The sequence below is a fragment of the Vulpes lagopus genome, chromosome 2 (genome assembly GCF_018345385.1).
Source record: "Vulpes lagopus strain Blue_001 chromosome 2, ASM1834538v1, whole genome shotgun sequence".
Lineage (NCBI taxonomy): Eukaryota > Metazoa > Chordata > Mammalia > Carnivora > Canidae > Vulpes > Vulpes lagopus.
Window position 1 is genome coordinate 175,095,537 of NC_054825.1, and position 22,816 is coordinate 175,118,352.

General features: G+C 51.2%; 1 protein-coding gene across 2 annotated transcripts in view; it reads right to left on the bottom strand.

The window, feature by feature from the left end:
• Positions 1-22,816, bottom strand: part of CHST8 (carbohydrate sulfotransferase 8) — a 129,361-nt gene that overhangs the window by 56,476 nt on the left and 50,069 nt on the right. For both annotated transcript variants that reach the window (XM_041736826.1, XM_041736835.1), the window contains one exon: positions 8,967-9,182. In XM_041736826.1, coding sequence (XP_041592760.1) covers positions 8,967-9,096 — 130 coding nt within the window. In that variant the 5' untranslated portion in view covers positions 9,097-9,182. The remainder of the gene's footprint in view (positions 1-8,966; positions 9,183-22,816) is intronic.

Below are 22,816 nucleotides of genomic sequence, written 5' to 3' on the forward strand. Positions count from 1 at the left end.
CGCCTCCCGGGGTGTCGGAAAAAGTGAGGGCCCCAGGGTCGGTGCCAGGCGCCGAGGAGCGTGACTCTCACGACGTTTCATGCACCCCGAAGCTTAATTACATGGTCTCATTTAAAGAATCATCCTCGTACACGCGGGTGGGGCCCCGTGGCTTTCCGAGCCACGTCTGCCCAGTGAGATCCACACAGTGATCCCCTCTCCTATTTTTACCGTTTCCCTTTAGTCCCTTTAAAACCTAAGTTACGGGATCTGTTGCCCCAGTGTTCGGTTCTGCTCTCCTTTTTAATCTCCCCACCCCTAGGAACCTTTAGCATAACAATTCTGGGACCATTTTCTATTAATATCAATTTTCAGATTACAGTGATATGATGTCTGTTTCCTAATTTAATTAGGTGATTCCTGTTATTAGTTCCTACACGCTCATTATTTTTCATTTAGCATATTTTAACGCACCAAAGGAAAGTGAGATTCTGGCTGGAGACCCCCCGGGGGCATCTTCTGCAGGGATTGGGGGGGCGGGGAACGTTCACATTCGGAGGCTGAATCAGAGAAGCAGATGCTGCTGGGGAGCTGCGGGGCCAGAGGCGCCCCTGGGAATGGCCTGGTTGAGATTGAGAGTCTGGGGACACAGCAACCCCTGCTGTAGGGACAGGGTCCCACGGGGCCTCCCAGGCATGGCTTCATGAAGCCCACCTGCAAAAGCAGACAAGGCTCCGAAGCCGGCACCCCAAGGCCCACCAAACCAAGGGACTCCAGGTGTGCACACTTGAGGGCCACGTGTCCTGACACCACCCCCCCCCCTTTCTGGCAGCTTTTGTCTGACGACCGTGTGGGGGACCCGTATCTGTCCCTCCATCAGTATGGCCCTCTGCACTTCCAGGGGGCACCCTTCACCCCAGAGCCCGAGTTAGCACTACCCCATAATTAGCACAGAACACACTGAGCGGTGCCCCCCAAATATGCAGACTCTGCCTCGATGAACCCATCCTGTCAAGGCGGGCTCAGCCGTCATGCCCCTGGGCTTCTGGCCACTTGGGTCTCCAATTTTGCAATTGTTTTTTGTTTTTGTTTTGTTTTAAGATTTTATTTATTGATTGACAGAGACACAAGAGAGAGGCAGAGACACAGGCAGAGGGAAAAGCAGGCTCCCTGCGGGGAGCCCGATGCGGGACTCGATCCCGGGACCCCAGGATCACGCGCTGAGCCCAAGGCAGCAGCTGCTCAACCGCCGAGCCACCCAGGCGCCCCACTCCTGCAATCGTTGAGCCCAGGGTGTCCTTCCCTCTGCCGCCACAGTGATGACAGGGCTGTCCCAGCTCGCTGCCCACCCCATGGCTCCAGACGGAAGCCCCCAGAGCCGCTCTGGACATTACAAGGGAGAGGAGGGGCAAGAAGCCCCCCAGTGGCCACACGCACAAGGAGCACTGTTCCAAGGGTCCCGACCCTGATTTTGAGCCCGTGCATTCTGTGGCCAGGACAGGGCACTCTGAAGACCAGGAAACTCGGTGGCTGGTTTCACCTGTGCTGGGGTCACAGCTAAAGCGAGGCGCGGGAGGGCGAGGCGGCCCTCGCGAGCCCTCGGCGGTGTCTGGTAACAGGTGCATTGTTCAGAAACACCGGGTTCTGAGAGTCCCAGCCCTGCTGATTCCGCAATGATATATTGCCAGCTACTTAACAGGATGGATCACTGCAATTACATGTCACTTCTGATATTCACAGTCACAACAAGGATGTGTCAGCCTCGCAAGGTTTGTAGAAAATATATATGGTGCTCCACGACGCTGGTGGAAAATGGTTTCAGGAAGCAGACTCAAGAGGATTCCAATAAAACCCACCTGCCGGAGGAAAGCAGATGGCTCCCCGGAAACTGGGGGTGCTGGCTCCCCTGGCCCCAAAGGAGCCTGAGCTTACGCACCCGGGCTCCGGAGGCCAGCGAGGGCTGAGGAGGGACGGCCACCTGCCTCTGTTGACTCCACCAGCCTCCCACGGGGGAGCCACTCCGAGCCCCTCGGCAGCTACTCCCGCGGCCTTGGTCCACCCGGGGCCTCCAGCCTGGGAGTGCTCTCAGGGCTCCAAGTGGACATCCCTGGGCAAAGAGTTGCTGTAGAAACAGGACAAACGAGACAAGTGTAGGCTCCGCATGATGCGGGCAGGGCTGTGTGTCCCTGGTAACCATGGGACCAAGAGTGAGGGCCACACTTTCTCCAGCCAACACATTCCTACCCCCAGGGGACAAAAGCAAGAGCCCTAGGGTTGGCAGGGCCCCTGGGCAGTGGCATCCCGGCTCTGCCGATTTCTAGCTATGAGAGACCAGGCAAGATGCTCGGTGGCATGTGCTCTGGAGAGAGACCCCACCACGCTCCCACGGTCTCACCCACACCTACTGCACTGCTTCCGCGGTAGGTCAGCACCTGGTTACCTCCTGTGTGCTAAGGCGGGCAAGCAGGCAGCCCACAGCTCCCCTCCTCCAGGCAGCCCCCCTGCCTCCTCTAGCCATGACTCTGCCCTCAGGTGTATGAGAGGGACCAGGTGAGAGTGTGGCCTCTGCGAGCAGATGCAGGTGGAGGAGGGCTGGGGAGAGCTGGGGGCTTTCTGCTTCTCTCTGCAAAGCTGGAGTCTCGGGTGGAGGAGTTACAGAGCAACCCTGCCCAGCAACTCAGATGCCACCTGCCCAAAACCGAACACGTGGTCTCCAGGCCCTTCTCCCAAAACTGCTCCGCATCTGGTGCATCAGCCTCAGTGAGTGGTACCCCGTCCCAAATCTGTCAGAGCCAGAGTTATCCTGGACTGAGACCCCAGCCTCCTCACCCTCATCGTCGTCCCACTGTGTAGTTGGGGACTCTGCCCCGACACCCTGAATCCACCCTCTCTAGTCCCTGCCTCCCCAGAGCCCCCCTTCTCTCCTGCACCACTCTGCACCCGCTCTTGCCGGGTTCCTCGTCCTCTTGTCCCCTCCCCTGCTCCTGTTCACAGCTCCAGACATGAGCCTTCTAATGGCCACCCCCACCTCAGGACCCCTGGAGCTCCCCCTGGCCTGTAGGGAGGGCTCACTCCTCCGAGATGCTCCAGGGAAGGGCTTGTGGGTCCCGGGACTGGCTGTGTCTGCAGCACGAGTCTAGATCCGCACGGATCACACTCTGGCCCCTAATCCGCTGGGAGTTCCTCCCAGGTCAAATTCCCTCAGGCCTCCAAATCTTGATGCGGGCGCTCTCTCTGCCCAGGCTCTGCTCTGGGGCCAGGGCAGGCAATACGGAGCATCACAGCTGTGAGGGGGGCAGCAGGTGCATGGCAACAGCCTGCTGCCTAAGGACAAACCCCGGCTCTGAAACCCAAAGCTGTGTGGCCTCAGGCATGGCTCTTAGCCTCTCTCATCTCAGTAGTCTCATCTGTCAGCTGGTGTAATCGTGCTTAACTCATGGGGCTTTGAAAATATTCAATGATTCCTCAATACCTGGAAAGGGCCTGGCACAGGGCCTGGCACGCAGTAACTGACTCAGGGCAGTGCTGCCGTGTGCCCACCCGGCGACGGCTCAGCACTTCATCCGTAAATGGGAATAAATCAGTTTATTTTAAGAATCCCATGTACTGGGGCGCCTGGGTGGTGCAATCAGCTAAGTTTCCAACTCTTGATTTTGGCTCAGGTCGAGATCTCAGGGTCCTGAGATCAAGCCCCAGGTCGTGCTCCACACTCAGCAGAGAGTCTGTTTCTCTAATTCTCTGTCTCCCTCTGCCCCTCCCTCTACTCACACTCTCTGTCTCTCTCAAATAAATAAATCTTTTAAAAAAATTCTTTAAAAATATCTTATTTATGATAGACAGAGAGAGAGAGAGAGAGAGAGGCAAAGACACAGGCAGAGAGAGAGACAGGCTTCATGCCAGGAGCCCGATGTGGGACTCAATCCTGGAGCCCCAGGATCGCGCCCTGGGCCAAAGACAGGTGCTAAACCGCTGAGCCACCCAGGGAACCCCCTCAAATAAATAAATCTTAAAAAAAAACACAAACAATCATGTGTATTAAAACATATAAAGTGTTTGACATGAGACCTGGCACGTGTTAAAAGGCCTGATCGGTGTTTGTTATTACTACCATCCTTGGATGCCCTGTGCGGTGGAGCAGATTGTGACAGACCAGGAAGTCACCATGGGCTGGTGACCTCATCTGCACTACGGGGCCCTGGGCAGAAACGCCCGCTGTCACTGTGGCTGCCTCCCTCCTCGACACCCCAGCATCGGCCCCGTTCCGGGCTCCACCTACCCCAAAGCTCCATGGCTTCAGGAGAACAAAGAGCTACTTCTTTGAAACATGGGGTGGTCCCGCTTTAAGAAAACTCACTCTAGAAACCAAAAATAAAAAAGAGAAAGAGGGATCCCTGGGTGGCGCAGCGGATTGGCGCCTGCCTTTGGCCCAGGGCGCGATCCTGGGGACCCGGGATCGAATCTCACATCAGGCTCCAGGTGCATGGAGCCTGCTTCTCCCTCTGCCTATGTCTCTGCCTCTCTCTCTCTCTCTCTGTGTGACCATCATAAATAATAAATTTTAAAAAATTTTAAAAAAAAGAGAAAGAAAGATAGATCTATAGTGTGTTAGCAACAGAATCTGTATCATAAGGTCATGTTTTTTTTAAATTTCCCAATGAATAAACCAATCAATTCACCATCACTTTGGCTTCATGGGTCACTAATGATGACTCACCTCGCCCCACTAACACAAAATCCATCCCACTTAAAAGAGTGAAGAAGGAATGAGAGATTCAGGACATGGCATTGTGCAGCCACAAATGAATGAATGGATGTGGGAACATTATCAGTGGCTAACTGGCATCACAAAAGAGAGCCAGGCAGATGTGCACCTCCTGATGGAAGGACACATGTGCATTCTTGTCCCCAAAAGAAAAGGGGGCACCTGGGTGGCTCAGTGGGTGAAGCATCTGCCTTCGGCTCAGGTCATGATCCCAGGGTCCACGTGGTCGAGCCCCATGTCGGGCTCCCTGCTCAGTGGCAGTCTGCTTCTCCCTCTGCCTCTCACCCTGCTTGTGTTCTCTCTCTCTCAAATAAATAAGGAACAAGGAAAAAAATCTGTATCTGATCAAGCTGCTAGATTTACTTAATTTATAGGAAATGCAAAGAGCAGAAGGCAATGTTGAACTACTCTCGACAGGCACAATCGACAAAAATCCCAACGGTGGGAAACTCTGCAGGACCTGGGACCCAGTTTCCTCCAATAAACAGCAAGAGAAAAATAAAGATGAGGAGAGAATCTTACGGTTCAGAAAAGACATAAAAGACTCATCCACCAACTGCAATGTGTGGGCTTTTTTATCTGGACACTGGATAAAACAAAGTAGAAATAAAGGCATCGATAATATTCGTGATTCAACTAGAAATCTGAACACTGGATATTGGATGATATTAAAGAATTGTTGAATGTTTAACAAAAAAGTTCTTATTTCTTAAATCTGGCAATACATTGTAATATTCACGGCTGAACTGATGGGATACCTGGTATATACTCCAAAAACTCAGAAGGAGGGGGGGTGCGTGTGGCTGTGAGTGGGGCCGGCCTGGCCATGATGGAGCGTGCTGGTGCTGGGTACTGGGTGCCTGGGGTCACTGTACTATTCCAATCGACTCTCTGTGCTCCAAACCCTGTATAATAAAAAGTTCACAGAAAAAGGCCACTCACAAAATTACAGTTTGCCCAGCCACGCGTGTGGAGTGGCGTCCGTCTTCCACATCCCCAGGGCCAGCAGGCTAGGATGTGTTACTCCTGGTTCTGGCCTGTCCTCTGAGTCTTCCACTTAGAGAAGGGGGCAAGTCTAGTCTCTTGGGTCAAGCAGAGTTTCCTGAGGCCTCAGGGCCTGGCAATTCTGGAGACGGGGAAATCATGGGACAGGTGAATTCTCTGATACACACTACACCCCAAAAGCTAATCTTAGGTGGACGCTTGGTTAACCAGCAGCTATTCACATGTCAAAAGGGTCGACTGACTTAAAATACAGCAAACTTTTTTTTTTTTAATGGCTTGATCTGGGATGCCTGGGTGGCTCAGCAGTTAGGCATCTGCCTTGGGCTTGGGGCATGATCCTAGAGTCCCGGGATCGAGTCCCGCATCGGGCTCCCTGAATGGAGCCTCCTTCTCCCTCTGCCTGTGTCTCTGCCTCTCTCTCTCTCTCTATGTCTCTCATGAATAAATAAAGAAAATCCTTTAAAAAAAATAAAAAAATAAAAAATAAATGGCTTGATCTACAAATGTTGGCAAGCCCGTAAGGTTCCATCTAATGCACGAGGCAGGTGAGGTGTGCTGTGGTCCCAGAGAGGTTCGCGTGCTGTTAACACCTGATAACTAACTTCACGGGGGAGAACCCGAGCGGCACCCCGACCCGAGGGACCGCAGCAACTAAAGGCTCCTTCTCCCACTCGCGAGCTTGTTTCTAGATCTCCACCTGCCCATCCTCTCCCTCCCACCTTGGTCGGCGGCTTCCCAGACACCGCGTTCCCCAGTTCCCAGGGGGTCAGGGGGGTCGCTGGCACTTGTGAAAGCCACAGGGGCCTGTGTGGGGCTTCCTCTGTGGACGGCATCCCCAACGCCTCCTCCAATCCGACGGCAGGGCAGCCTCCCGACTCTGTACCTCCCACGGGCAGACGGCCACCGGGAGAGGCTTGTCCAGGCCCTCGGGGCCACCCACCCGTGCAACTGGATACATACACTTTGTAAGCACTGGTTTCCAACAGATAAATGTAATCAAGGTTTATATGCTCAGAGAAGCCAACAGGATGGGATTGTTTCACTTGAAAGATCAGAAGAAAATTGTAACTAATGTTGTGGAAAATTACTTTGATATTGCTTTCTTGGTACCGAATCACAATTAGGCTGCTGTGAGAAGTACAGGGAAAGAATAAATGAATAGTAACAAATCAACACAAACAGCCTGTGTCAGGAACACTTTGCTCAGGGAATGTAACATAAGCATTACTTAAAGTTTTATGACTGTGTTTGATGTGACTTAACGTCGAGCGTCAAGGTTGCCCGTCCCCGGCCACGTGGCCAAGGTGGTCCGGCTCCACTTGCAGCCCGTGCCCCGGGTCGGCCCGGCCCACGCCGTCCCCACCACAGGGGGACACTCGCCTGAGCTCCGTGTCACCCTCCGCGCCCCGCCAGCCCGAGGCTCTGAGCTCCTCCCCCGGCTCGCCCCTCCACCCTGGAAAGCCCAGCTGTCTTGGGGGGGACCCCCCAGCTGTCTTGGGGGGGGCCCAGTCCCACCGCTGATGGAAAGGATCCACTCGTGCAGGGGCAGGGGCAGTGGTGCTCGGCGACGCTGGCGGGTAGAGAAGACACGAGGAGCGAGCGCTCAGCTCGGCCGGCGACGCGTCCTGACCACCAGACCCGTCTCACCCCAGGAATACGGCCCCTGCCCCTGCAGGGTACCACGGAGGGGGGCACCTGCCCAGATGGGCACCACACACACACACACACACACGCGCGCGCACACACACGCGCACACACGCCTTCTCTCCCACACTTGTCCCACAGAGCGCACACCCCGCATGCAGGACCCTATGTATGCACCACAACCATGCACACCCCAAAACAGGCACCAAAGATCCACGGGTCACCCTGAGGACACACCATTCACCCCAAGCCATATTTAAGGGCCCTGGTTCAGGACCTCATTTCTGCACAGATAATGTACACGTGGGGAGCCAGTCTCAGCCCGCCTGACAGCCCGACCCTACAGGGCCGGGTTCTGCTGACACGGGGCCACGGGCCGTCCTAAAGGTCACGTGAGGCTGCACCGTCCCCCACCGGCTCCCGGAGGAGCCGGCTCAGTCACATGTCCTTGCTTCTCCAGAAGAAGGGGAGAAGCCAGGCCCACCTCTCCCAGTCACTGCCCACGAGGGTCTGGCCCAGACGTGAGCCAGGACCAGTGACTCGCCTGCTGTCTCCTGGGATCCCACTGCCCCGGCTGCTTCTTGCTGCCTCTTGATGAAAGAACGAAGGCATTGGCCTCCCCACCCAGGGCCCTGGTAGCCGCTGCCAGGTCCCCGGGGGGCCCCATTCCAGCCTCCTGGTGCTCCTCCTGACTTTCTGCCTGAGGCCTACTGGTCATCAGTCTGTGCTTAGGAGGGGAGGGCCGTCCAGAGCCGGGGGTGGGGCTGGGGAGGGGGCTGCAGGCCTGGATACCCGGGGCCCCCTCCCTGTACAATGAGCTGCAGGCAAGAGTGGTGCGGGAATCTCTCTGCCTAAATCCACAGCCCCTACTCCTCCTCCGTATTGTCCATGTCCCGGACACACTGGTGTCTTCGCAGACACCCCTGCTAAAGGCTCCCAGGCCCACGGCTGGGAGACGAGTGGGGGCTGTGTCTCAGCAGCAGGCACCCTGCCCGAGCTCCCCGTCTCCATATTCAGCCTGCCTGAGGCTCCAGAACCATCCTTTCCACTTTGCCCTTGCTGCCTCCTACCTGTCCCCAGCAGACCTCTGCAGGTCAGGAAGGGGACGCCCCTCCGCGGCTCCCATGGGGCAGGAGGAGGCAGGCAGCAGTGGGGACCAGCAGGAGCAATCTCAGCTTCGCAAAGGCAGGAGGTACTTTGAACTCCCTCGGCCCAGGCCAGAGGAGCTGGGTTTGAGGGGTCCCTGGGCTGGCCCAGAAGGAGAGTCCCATGGGGAGAGTCATTCACCCTCTGACATCCCGGACCATGTGCAAGAGGCCCTGGAAGACAGCAGAGTCCTCTTGAAACCTCAGCTTCCCCAAAGGCAACAAGTGGGTGAGATGCGGGCAGCCTGGATATCATTTCAAGAGGAGGGCACAGGCCAGAGGCCACCGGCTGGGTCAGAGGCCAGAGGCTGATGCCCGCCAGGAGCAGGCCAGGACCCCTCCTCTGCCTGCCGGGGGTCTCGGCGCAGACGGCAGCCACGAGGCCTGCGCTCTACACAGGAAAGCCGGGGTAAGCGATCGCAAGGGCTCACCTGGCAGCTGCTGAGGGGCGAGCTCCGTGGGGTCCTGCAGGCTGATGAAGAGGAGGAGGCCTGCGGCTCCGAACAGCAGGATGGATGAGAACATGCAGGCCAGCCGCATGGTTCCGGCTCGCGGGGTCATCCGGGGCTTGCTCCGGGGTCACCTCTCGGGTGTGGGAGGCGCGTTCTTCCCTCATCATCCACACCAAGCGTCCATCAGGCCACGGTCTATGGGGGCAGATGGAGAGAAAGACGGTCCATCACCCAGGCCATGACACCCCGTGCGGGTGAGGCCCCAGTCACCGCGTGATCAAGCATAATCCCGGATCCCTCCATCCTTTAGAACTTACTCAGGTATCTCCCTTCTACTTTTTTTTTTTTAAGACTATTTATTTCTTTTGGTGGCAGGGGTGGGGGGAGTTCAGGGAGGAGTAAAGGGAGAAGGACAAGCAGGCTCCCTGCTCAGGGACCTAGAGCTCCATCCCAGGACTCTGAGATCATGACCTGAGCCAAAACCAAGGGCTGGATGCTTAACCGGTTGACTAAGCCACTGAGCACTTCCACCTTTTCAAGCCCAAGGAGGCTGAGGGAAGTCCGTCACCATCTGTACCTGGGACATGAGCTTCCTAGCAGGGTCTCCTGTATCTACACCCCCATGGTTTTTCTGGGACACTCTGGCCTCTACCTGGGGGAGTCCAGGGTGGAGCCCAGAGACCCACAGCCAGTAAGAGCCCCTGCACTCCGAGCCCCTGCACTCTCAGAGCTTCCAGAAGAACAAGTGTGCTCCCTGGAGGGGGCCTGGGTACAGATCCAGCAATATGGGTCCTCGTCCCTTGCAACCGGCCTGATGGACAGAGAAGTTCTTGGATCTCTCTGCCCTGGCTCCTCTCTGCAGGATGCTGGGGACAAGGGTCTCCACAGAGCAAGATGCTTTGAGAAGAAGCCTTCTAGGCCGAGAGGCTATAACTATAAGAGACAGAGACTCCCCCTCCTGGGCTGCTCCTTTCAACAGCCAGAGCTGGGTCTCCCCATCAGATGGGGGGGCTAGAGGAATAGAGACCCCTCCAGGCAGTCAGGTGCACCGGGGGAACCGAAGCTCTGGCCAGATCACAGTTACTCCCACTTTCGAGGTCCTCAGGCCTGGAGCTGAGGCAGCCAGACCTGCGTTTGACAGATCCCAGGCTTAGAGGCAGGTGACAACATCCTTTGTGTCCCTGCAGACGAACACCTGTTGCTCTGGCCACTGCAGTCCCAGAGCAGGCCCAGGTGACTTGCCCCTCACCCTGGTTCCTCCTGAAGGGCAGAGAAATAGAGGCCAAACACCCCCAAAACCAATGAGTACTCCGGATTGGGCCAGGCTGTGGGTCGAGATGGGGGCACCCCAGGTCTATCTGTTCATAGGAAGGGTGTAGGTTCCTACAGTTGGGTGAGGCAGGGCTGCAGCAGGACAGGTGAAGAAGGATCTGCACAGGAGGCCATGCTAGACGGGCAGGGAGTCCCGGACTTCACCTTTTAGAGGAGGGTCGCTCTGTGCCTTCGCCCATCCCTAGTATTCGGGGCGCAGAGATACCACCCCCTCTCCACCCAAGAAGCCTTGCAGGAGCTTCTCTCACCTTGATACAGGGCAGCACCAAGGGAGGCTGAGGCCAGGCGGGCAACTTCCAGCAGCCTCTGAGATCACAGGTGGGTGGCTGGGACCCCCCAACCAGATGTGGCTGCTTGGCACAAGGGCACTTCTCTGCCCGGGGTCTCCCTGGGCACGGTACTTTGGTTGGGGAACCCATTCCTGCCCAGGCACCCAGGCGCTGGGGGAGGAAGCCCCAGCTATCGTCCCTCTGTGTCCTCATGCTCCTGGGGAGGGGGCGGGGGGCACGAGGCAGGAATGGGAAGAGGAGTCCTTCCCTCCCCAGCCCAGACAAAAATTCCCAAGGTCTAGACTGTTCTCCGCAAAGCTCTGGGGCTGAAGAGTGCTAAATTGCAGGTTTGGGTTTCTCCCCTCTGCAGTCTCTGTAATTATGTTTTCACTCAGTTAACTTTAATTAACCCGCCCCAGGCCTCCACGCGCGGGAACGCGCCGAGCGCCGGGCTCTCTGGGCCCTGCCGAGCAGGCGGTTCCCATGACCTCCCAGCTTTTATGTTCGGGAGGCAGCGCCGAGCAGGGCTCAGGTTTGCTGTGGCCCCCGCCCCGGAGAGACGGCTGCTTCCTGCCATCAGCAGGGACACCCCTGCATGGGGCTCGCCACCTGTCCCACTCCAGCCCTGCCTCACCCCACGGCAGGAGCTACCCTTCCTATGAGCAGATGGCCCTGGGGTGCCCCGATCTCGACCCACAGTCTGGCCCAACTAGGTCAAAGTAGGCAGCCCCAGGTCCCCAAAGGCTCCGACCCTGAAGTCCCTTGTGGGGGGCCCTGTGGCTTCTGGCTCCAGGGCTGCCGGGGACAGGACTGTCCTGGGGGCCTGGCTCATCCTGCAAAGGCACAGACGCAGCAGTGCAGGCCCCGCCGGAGGACGGGGGTCACTCTCAACACTGCCCGCGGAATGCCCTGTGTCCTTGGGTCTCCCCAGCCCTTCCCTCCATGATGACAGGCACCACATGCAGGGACCACCAGGGCGGGCCTTGAGGTCTGGGGGACGGTGGGGGAGATGGAGCTCTTCTTCTCTCTCCCTCTCCTTCTCCCTCTCTCTCTCTCTCTCTCTCTCTCTCTCTCTCTCGTCCTCACTCTGGGCCCTCCTGCCCCAAAGCAGTTGGCTCAACCCCCGGGGCTGCCCTGACAGTCATGGAAAGGAGGCAGGGGAGCAGAAGGGGATCACACAAACGGACTCGGCGGGGGGGCAAGGCCCTCAGATAGGGAGCCGGGGAGGCACTCAAGGCCTCTCTGGAGAAGATGCTCACGCTCTAACACGCAAACACACATAGGCACACACACCATCGACGGTCCCCAGCAAGATCCCCGCTGTAAAGAAAGCGCCACAAGGCCCTGATGACACTGGCGGTGGTGGCGGCACACTGCCTGACCGCCTGCAGCCACCCAGGCCTCCTGAGTCCGACGCAAGGCCACGAGGCCAATCTGAGCTCGGGTGAGGCAAAGAGAGGAAGGAGGGTAAAGACAGCGGCAAGTTTAAGGCCAGGATACATGGCTGCCCAGTAAAACAGCTAATAAAGTGCCACCCAGTCTTGGCCCAAAGGCTCTATTTGATTAAAAAAAGGGGGTGGGGACCTCAGAAGCATGTGCAATCATCGCTGCATTGCTTACAGTAGCCGGCGCCGCAGAAATGGCTCTGGAAGAACTGGCCAGTCCCCTCCGCTCCCCAGCCTGTCACGCTGTCACCGTACAAGCCAGGAGAGCCGTCTCCTGTCCTGCAGCAGTGACCTGTCCTGGCTTGATTCTGACCCTACCCAAACCAAAGCCCCCACGTGGAGCCAGGCTCCAGCAGCCCAAGTGCCTGGGAGTCAGCAGGAGACCCACATCCCTGCCCCCGAATCTGGGGGTGGGCGGAGGAAACCAGCCCTGGGACCTGCACCTGCACCACGGCAGGAGCATCAACCATTCGAGGGTCTGGTTTCAGAGACCTTCCCTCTTGTTGACCCCCCAGGAGCATATGGCCCCCTCTCCGGGCCCAGGGCAGCTGGTGCTAGAGGCCTTCCCTGACCGCCCCCTAAGCATCAGGGCCCAGCCCTCCCCTCTGAGACCCTCCTCTGTGTCTGTTCTCGCCGCAGACCACCTACCCAGCCAACTGCCTGCTGTGTGCAAATGGGAATTGGAAGGTTAGCACGCCTCCCCTCCTGGGTGACTGGCCTGCAGTCTGGCTGGGTCTTCGCTGCCCCGGGAGGGGGCCACCGTCACAGAACCAGAGGAACCTCCTTCCTTTAAAGGTGGAGGGTGCACAGGAGATGAGCAGACACCCCAGAGAGTGTGCCTATCTGCTCCCCTATTGTTCCCTCGGGGGTCCTTGTCTTCAAAGTCTCACGTTAGTTTTAAGGTAACAGAGAGATGCTGGTCCAAGGCTGCTTGTCTCTGTCTCCCGGGAGTCGAGCTGCTGCCGGGGGAAGTGGACTCTACGATCCGTCCCAGGCCGGGGCCAGGCTGCCCAGGGCCCCACAAGCACACTCACAGGCCTCCGCTCCCACCTGGGACCGTTGCATCCTCACCGCATGCTGCATCACACTCAGCTCCACTGACAAGTGAAGACCCTGCACTGCCCCCCCACCCCCTGTCTCCCTTCCAAGACCAACAGACAATAAGAAGATTCAAACAACTGAGGCAGAGCCAGGAGGACTAAAGCAAGAAAAACAAACAGCCCACTTAGTTTCTAGAAGGTCCTGTCCTCACAATCCCTAGTTTTCCCAGCGGCTCGCTCTCCCTGAGGACCAAGTGGCATCACTAATTTTTACCGTAAAAAAAAAAAAAATCCAATTAATCTTGTAAACACCTCCTGGGACACAGGTCAGGGCCAAGGATTCCTCCCATTTCCTTATTTATCTGATTTAAAAATTTGTCTCTTGGGAAAATTCACTTTAGGGCACAAGCAAGGACTTGGGAATTCAGCCAAAACGCACGCACCTCCAGTGGCGACAGGCCGGCAGGCAGATGGACGGATGGCTCCAAGGACACGCTTGGCTGCGGCTGCTCCGAGGCCTGGATGCTTCCCCCGGCCACCCAGAGGACCCCCTGTGGCCGTGGGGACCCCTGGAGGCAGCCCGAGGCGCCCGGCCCTGTGCCCATGGGAGCACCCACTTGGTGTGTGGACCCCGGGCCCCAGAAAGTTCTCCGTCCAGTCAGTCTCCTCCTTGCACGGGCAGGAGCGAACAATGACGTCCCTCCCGGCTGAGGGCTCCAGGAGGAGCTGCTCATCGGGAGAGAGGCTGCTATGGCAACTTGAGGAGGATGGAGCCAGCCACCGGCGTCACCTTGAATCCGGCACCCGGTTCCCCCTCTGCCCCTCCGAGGCTCCCGCGCCGGGCTGACCCCCGCCCCCCCAGCCCCCCCGGCCCCGGTAACCCAGCCGCTCCTCGCCGATCGGAGCACACAGCCCATCCCCCGAGAACACCACCTCCATCTGTTTTGTCAGACGAGTTCTTCCGTGTGTGCGGCTCCTGCGTGCTTCTGAGATGGGGTTCTTCTTGATTTCAGCTCATTAAAATCCTGCAGCTAATTAAAACCGTTCTCCCAGCAGCGGCGGCGGCAAACTCCGGGATGAGTCCCTCCAGTTTTTATGCGTAGGCATAAAGTTGCAAGGCTCTGCAAGGGTGACGCCGGCCCCACCTGCCGCCCCACCTGCCGCCCCACCTGCAGCCCCACCTGCCGCTGGAGGGCGCTGGCCAGGGTCCTGAAGTGCCCAGGGCCCAGCCTCCACGCATCCTAGCCCGCACGGTGCACCCCACTCCTGGGGGAGGCAATCCCCCCGCCACACTCATCCCATTACAAGGCAGGGATTCCCTCCAATTCCCCATACCCTCCTCTGGGTGGGAGGAAAGGGAGCCCCAAGGCATAAATCAGGCTCAAAGAGCCCCGAAGACTTGTCCCACCCCCCCACACCCCCCACCCCCTGGGATCCACCAGGCTACAGCCCAGCTTCCCATCATGGCTTAAACAAAGAGGCGGAGAGGAAGCCTGCAAACACACAGCTGCAGCGAGGGGTTCCTGAGAGCCTGGCCAAGATGTCACAAGCTATGATGCCCTTGAATGCTTGGGGGTAGGACCACACCATGGATTCATCTCTACCCAGGACTTCATTTTTGGGGCATTTTATGAGGCAGAGTAGGGGACAGTAATTCTGCAGGTAGAGGAACTGAGTCCCATCCTGGCAGAATGTGGGATGGGGACCCACCCCCCAAACCCATGAGCATGTGTACCTCTATGACAGCCCTTCTCCAACCGCATGATGTGGCCTCCAGAGCAGTGTCACAGCCTCTCCTCATCTTTGTATTCCCAGCACTCAGCACTGTGCCTGGCACAGGGCAGGTGATCAATAATCTGCGCTGCATGTGGCACGAGCAGGGGTTGACAGATCGGGATGTCTGGGCCATCTCCAGAGAGGTACTCCACGAACCTAGAATTTCTAAAAGGCCATGCATGTTTTAGGGAGCTGTGAGTTTGTTTTGATCAGGTCTGGGTTAGAATTAGGCCCAAAGAGTAGCCCAAACCTGTGAGAAAAGTGGAGGCAATGAAGTGAGCTCCATTAGAGAGCCTGATGGAACCTGGCAGCTCCCACATACCCAACACACACTCACCAGCGGAACCCCACTTTTGTATCTGCATTTTGGTAGGGCAGATTTCAAATCATGAGGCTTGAAGACTAATACATTCATGGAGGTAAATGGACTCTAGTCCTACGTATGCACATGTATTAGTTAACATAATATATGTACAAACAAATAGACAAGTCATTTAGATGCCATAAAATGGATTATGCTAGGAAATTGCTACTTGAAATTAAAATTTGAATGTGTTGATCAAAAGTCAATGAGGAGCGTAGGGGGAAGATAACGGAGACGGAGCATCCTGAGTTCACCTCCACCTGCGGACACACCAAAGCATCAACTACATGTGCGACAACTCACTCTGAAAACAACCTGAAGACTAGCCAAACAGAGCTTCCCAAGCTAAAGACATGAAGAGAAGGCCATATTGAGAAGAGCAGGAGGGGCAGAGACAAAGTCGGGAACCAAACCCTGGATGTGACAACCCACAAGCAGGAGGGACATCACAGGCATGGAGGAGTGAGAGGGGAAGCCCCACACCAGGCATCCCTGGCTCTGAGGACCTGCACAGAGAAGATGAGCCCCCATGATGTCTGGCTTTGAAAATCAGCAGGACTTACCTTCAGAAGAGCTGGAGGTTTATAGGAATCCTACTCTCCAGTGTTAAAGGACCAGTGCACTATATCACTGGGCCCCAAGACCCAGCACAGAAGCATCAGTTCAAAAAGTATCTGGGGGTATACATGAAGGGGATTTATTGACTAATTCTAGGATATGTGTTGGAGGATTAGGGCTCTGCAGTTTTCTCCAGGAACAGGAGTGCTGACAGGTGCTATTTCTCCTGCCCTCCTTCTGCCTTGGCCAGATGCTTGTGGGAGCCAGTTCTGATGCTCTCCATCTACCTCGTTAGCACCTTGCCCTGCCTCAGCATTCCCCTGCAGAAGAGCCCCACCCAACCCAACCCACCAGAAGACTCCCCTGTAAAACAGCTCCCACACTGGGCAGCCCCAGACAGGACCCATGACCTTCTAGAGGGAACATGAGTTGCCACACCAACAAGCAGCTCTGGTCAGAACTGGCACGCTTCCAGAGCAAATCTTGACCCAGGGAGTGGGGGACTGAGCCCCACCAACCAGCACACACCATAGCTAGTTGGCCCTTTGAGTCAACTGCCTGTGAGGCAAGCCCAGCCCACCAGTGCACCCTCAGCAGTCGGCCCAGTCCCAACAGGAGGTGCTCACAGCCCACATAGGGGAGCACCACATATACACATACGCAACAAACACAAGTCAGACAAAGTGAGGAGACAGGTATGTGATTCAAACATGAGAACAAGACAAAACCCTAGAAAACAAGCTAAACAAAACACAGATAAGGAATCTATCTGATAAAGAATTCAAATTAATGATTATAGATACTCACTAGACTTGAGAGAAGAATGGAAGAACTTCAATAGAAAGTATAAAAAAGAACTAGTCAGAGCTAAATACAATTCAGAGGAATTCAAAATATACTAGAAGAATTAACAGCAGATTAGAGGATGCAGAGCAGACCAGTGACGTCGAAGTCAGGGTAGTAAAAAACAACTACACTGGAAAAAAAAAAGAAATGAAAATAGGTTAAGGGACTTCTGTGACAACATCAAGCATAAAAACATTCACATTACAGGGATCTTAGATGGAGAAGAGAGAGAAAAAAGGGTAGAAAATGTATCTAAAGGAATAATAACTGAAAACTTCCTTACCTAGGGAAGGAAACAAACATCCACGTCCAAGAATCACAGAGAACCCCAGACAAGATGAACCCAAGGAGGTCCACATCAAGACACATAATGTGGCAAAAAATAAAGATAAAAAGATAATCTTTTTTTGAAAAGATTTTATTTATTTATTCATGAGACACACACAGAGAAAGGCAGAGATATAGGTAGAGGAAGAAGCAGGGTCCCTGTGGGGAGCCTGATGTGGGACTCGATCCCAGGACCCTGGGATCACTACCTAAGCCAAGGGCAGACACCCAAACTGAGCCACCCATGTGTCCCAATAAAAAGAGAATCTTAAAAGCAGCCAGAGAAAAACAGTTACATATTAGGGAAACCCCAAAAGGCTATCAGCTGCTTTTTCAGCATAAACTTTTCAGGACAGAAGAGAGCAGCATGATGTATTCAGTGTTGAAAGGAAGAAACCAATAACCAAGAATACTCTACTCTGCGAAGTTATCATTTAGAATTGAAAGAGAGGCAAAGTGTTTCCCAGACAGAAGTTAGAGGAGTGCATCACCACTAAACTGGCCCATGAGACATGTTTAAGGGAATTCTTCAGGTGAAAGAAAAGACCCATGACTAAAAGTAAGAAAATTATGATAGAAAAAAAAAATTACTGGCAAAAGCAAGCATCCAGTAAAGGTAGTAGATCAATCACTTATAAAGCTAGTATGAAGGTTAAAATACAAAAATAGTAAAATCAATTATTTCTACAAAAATTAGTCAAGGGATACATAAAATAAAAAGATGCAAAATATGATGCCATATACATGAAATGTGGAGGGGGGAGCAAAAAAGTGCTTTTAGAATGTGTTCAAACTTAAATGACCATCAACTTACTATAAACTGCTATATACATAGGATGTTATGTTACGTATGTTTTGCTTGATAGTAACCACAAACCAAAAACCTATAACCTATATAAAAAGTGAAGACAAAAGAATCCAAGTGTAACACTAAAAGTCATCAAACACAAGGGAAGAGAGCAAGAGAAATACAGAAACAATCGCAAAAATAATTAACAAATGACAATACATACCTTACTTTAATTACCTGTAAATAATTACTTTAAATGCAACTGCGCTAAATGCTGCCATCAAAAGACACAGAGTGACTGAATGTACAGAAAAACAAACTCATCTATATGCTGCCTACAAGAGACTCCTTTCAGAACTAATGACATATACAGACTGAAACTGAGGCGATGAAAAAGAGATATTCCACGCAAATGGAAGCAAAAAAAAAAAAAGCGAGGCAGCAATCACAGTAAATAGTCTTTAAAACAAAGACTGCAGCAAGAAACAAAGAAAGGCATTATACAATGATAAAAGGATCATTCCAACAAGAGGATATAATAATTGTAAATATCTATGCACCTAACGTAGGAGCTCCCAAATATATAAAGCAAATATTAACAGACATAAAGAGAGAAATTGACAGTAATACAACAATAGTAGGGGACTTTAACACCCCACTTACATCAATAGATAGATTATCTAGACAGAAAATCAATAAGGAAACAGCAGTTTTGAATGACACATTAGAGCAGATGGGCTTAAAAGATATATACAGAACATTCCATCTAAAAACAGCAGAATATACATTTCTTTCAAGTGCACATAAAACATTTTCTAAGATAGATCATATGTTAGGCCACAAAACAAGTCTCAATAAATTTAAGATTGAAATCACATCAAGCATCTTTTCCAACCACAATGGTGTAAAACTAGATATCAACTACAAGAAAAAACTGGAAAAAACACAAATGTGTGGAGGCTAAACAATATGCTACTAAACAACCAATGGATCAAAGAGGAAACAAAAAAATACATGGAGACAAATGAAAACAAAAACACATGGTTCAAAATCTCTGGGACACAGCAAAAGCAGTTCCAAGAGGGAAGTTTATAGTGATATAGGCCTACTTCAAAAGGCGAGAAGGATCTCAATCTAATCTTCTACCTAAAGGAACTAGGAAAAAAAAAACAAAACAATGTCCAATGTTGGCAAAAAGAAGGAAATCATAAAGATCAGACAGGGCAGTAATAAATGAAACAGAGACCAAAAAAACCAAAACCAAAACAAAACAAAACCAAAACAAGAAAAACAAATAAGCCATAGAGAAGATCAATGATACTATTAGTCAGTTCTTTGTAAAGATAAACAAAATTGATAAACTTTTAACTAGACTAGTCAAGAAAAAGAGAAGAGTAACATAAATAAAATCAAATAAGAAAAGAGAAGTTACAACCGAGAGCACAGAAATACAAAGGATTGTAAGAGACTACTACAAAAACTGCCAACAAATTGAACAATCTACAACGGATGGATGAATTGCTGGACACATACAATCCACCTCAATCAGGGTGGAATAGGAAATTTGAACTAATTACTAGTAATGAAATTAAATGAGTAATCAAAAAACTCCCAACAAGCAGAAGTCCAGAACCAGATGGCTTCACAGGTGAATTTTCCCAAATGATTAAGGAAGAGCTAATACCTATCCTTCTCAAACTATTCCCAAAAATAGAAGAGGAAGAAATGTTTCCAAATTAATTCTAAGAGGCCAGCATCACCCTGATGCCCAAGCCAGACAAAGACATGACAAAAAAACAAAGATTACAGGCTGATATCCCTGATGAACACAGATGCAAAAATCCTCAAAATGTTAGCCGACTGGATTTGAAAATACACTAAAAGGATCATTCAACATATCAAGTGAGATTTATTCCAGGGATGCAGAACAGTTGTTCACATTCACAAATCAATCAACACAATACCCAACATTAACAAAATGAAGGATAAAGTCATATGATCATCTCAATAGACACAGAAAAGGCATTTGACAAAATTCAAAAAAGAATTCTTGATAAACTCTCAACAAAGTGGGTATAGCATAATAAAGGTTATATGTGACAAACCCATAGTTAATATCATACTCAATGATGAAAAGCCAAAAGCCTTTCTTCTCAGACCAGGAACAAGACAAGGATGCCCCTTTTACCACTTTTATTCAACATGGTATTGGAAGTCCAAGCCACAGCAATTGAACAGGAAAAAAAAAAATAGAAATCATCCAAATTGGTGAGGAAGAAGAAAATGTCACTATTTGCAAATGGTATGCAAATATTACAATATATAGACATATAAAAATATAACCCTAAAGACTCCACCAAAAAAACTATTACCTAATGAAGGAATTCAGTACAGTTGTAGGATATGAAATCAAGATCCAGAGATCTGTTGCATTTCTATCCACTAATAACCCACAGAAAGAGAAATTAAGAAAACAGTTCCATTTATAATTACATCAAAAATAGGATACCTAGGAATAGATTTAGCCAGGGAGGTGAAAGCTCTATATTCTGAAAATTATAAGATATTGATAAAAGAAATTGAAGATGATTAATAGGAAGATAGAACCATGCTTATGGATTGGAAGAATTGTTAAAATGTCCATACTACCCCAAAGCAATCTACAGATGCAATGTCAATCAAAATATCAATATTACTTTTTACAGAATTAGAACAAATAATCCTAACATTTATGTGGAACCACAAAAGATCCCAAATAGCCAAAGCCATCTTGAGAAAGAACAAAGCATAGGTATCACGACCCCAGATTTCAAACTATATTACAAAACTATAGTAATCAAAACAGTATAGTTCTGGCACAGAAATAGACACATAGATCAACAGAACAAAATAGAGAGCCCAGAAATAAATCCACAATTACACAGTCAATTAATATTCAACCAAAGAGGCAAAAATAAACAACAGGCAAGAATGAAACTAGACCGCTTTCACTATACACAAAAATAAACTCAAAATGGGTTAAAGACCTAAACATAAGACCTGAAACCATAAAAATCCTAAAAGAAAACATAAGCAGTAAATTTGTAGGCATTGGCCTCAGAAATATTTTTTCTTTTTTTTTTTAAGATTTTATTTATTTGGAGAGGGAGAGAGTGTGCAAGAGAGCATGAGCAGGAGTGTGGCAGAGGGAAAGGGAGAAGCAGACTCCTCACTGAGCAGGAAGCCCAATATGGGGGCTCGATCCCAGGACCCTGGGATCATGACCTGAGCCAAAGACAGATGCTTAACTGGCTGAGCCACCCATGTGCCCCTTAGCAGTATTTTTCTAGATAGGTTTCCCCAGGCAAAGGAAACAAAAGCAAAAACAAACAATTGGGACTACATCAAATGAAAAAGCTTTTATCCAGTGAAGGAAACCATCAACAAAATGAAAAGGCAACCTACTGGATGGGAGAAGATATTTGCAAATGATACATCTGATATGGTATTAATATTCAAAATATATAAGGCTCTCATACAACTGAATACAAAAAGCCACAAAGAATCCAATTAAAAAATTGGTCAGAGATATCACCTCACACCTATCAGAATGGCTAAAATTTAAAAAAATACGAGGAACAACAAATGCTGGCAAGGATGTGGAGAAAAAGGAACCCTGGTGCACTATTGGTGGGAATGTAAATTGGTGCAGCCACTATGGAAAACAGTATGGAGGTTCCTCAAAAAATTAAAAATGGAAATACTCTATGACCTAGCTTCTTGGTATTCACCCGAAGAAAACAAAAACAAGTAATTCAAAAAAGATACCATGCACCCCTATATTCACTACAGCATATTATGCAATAGCCAAGATACGGAAGTAACCCAAGTGTCCAACGATGGGTGAATGGACACAGATACCGTGTATATATACACACATACATACAAGCACACAACGGGTTGTTATTCATCTATTAAAAAAAAAAAAGAATGAGATCTTGCCATTTGCACCAGGGATGGAACTAGAGGGTATTATGTTAAGTGAAATAATTCAGACTGAGAAAGGCAATATCCTGATTTTACTTACATGTGGAATCTAAATACAAAACAATGAACACACAAGTCGACAAACACCACACATGCCGCAACGTCGAGGAGCACTGAGGATGTTGTATTATGTGAAACTAGCCCGGCACAGTGGGACAAACACCGTATGACTCCATGCAGTCAAATCCAGAGGCCGAACGTAGAATCAAGGTCACCAGGGAGGAAGAATGGGGAATCGTTGAGTAATCCGTACAGTGTCAGTTGGGGAAGTTGAAGCAGGTTCTGGAGATGGGTGGTGGTGATGGCTGCACAACAATGTGAATGTATTCAACGTCTCTGGACTTAAAAATGATTAAAATAGTAATATTTTAGGGGTGCCTGTCCGGCTCAGTCGGAGGCACATGTGACTCTTGACCTTGGGGTTCATGAATTCGAGCCCCATGTTGGGTGTACAGATTACTTATATGAATAAATAAAACTTTAAAAAAAAAACAGTAAATTAGGATCCCTGGGTGGCTCAGTGGTTTAGCACCTGCCTTCGGCCCAGGGCTTGATCCTGGAGACCCAGGATGGAGTCCTGCATCAGGCTCCCTGCATGGAGCCTGCTTCTCCCTCTGCCTGTGTCTCTGCCTCTCTCTCTCTCTCTCTGTCTCTCATGAATAAGTAAATAAAATCTTAAAAAAAATTAAATAAAATACTTAAAAAAATTAAAAAGCAGTAAATTTTATATTATATGTATTTTACCACAGTAAAAACAAAGAAACAAAAACAAAAGCAAACTAAAGGTTGAAACTGAGCAGAAATCACCCTCTACCTGTTAGCTTCCCTCATCTCACGGGTGACTACATATGGGCCCAGGAGCTGAGGATGAGAGAAGGGTCAAGTTCGTGCCCCTGTGAAACACGACCAGGACAGAGGGGAGCTGGGTTTGCGGTCGAGGCAGCCTGAAGAAAGCAGCCAGATGCCACGAGATGGACACCAGGCTCAGAGGGGGGAGCCCAGGTTCTCGGCCCATCTGTCCCTCCAAGTTGTGGGACCCTTACGATTGTATTTCCC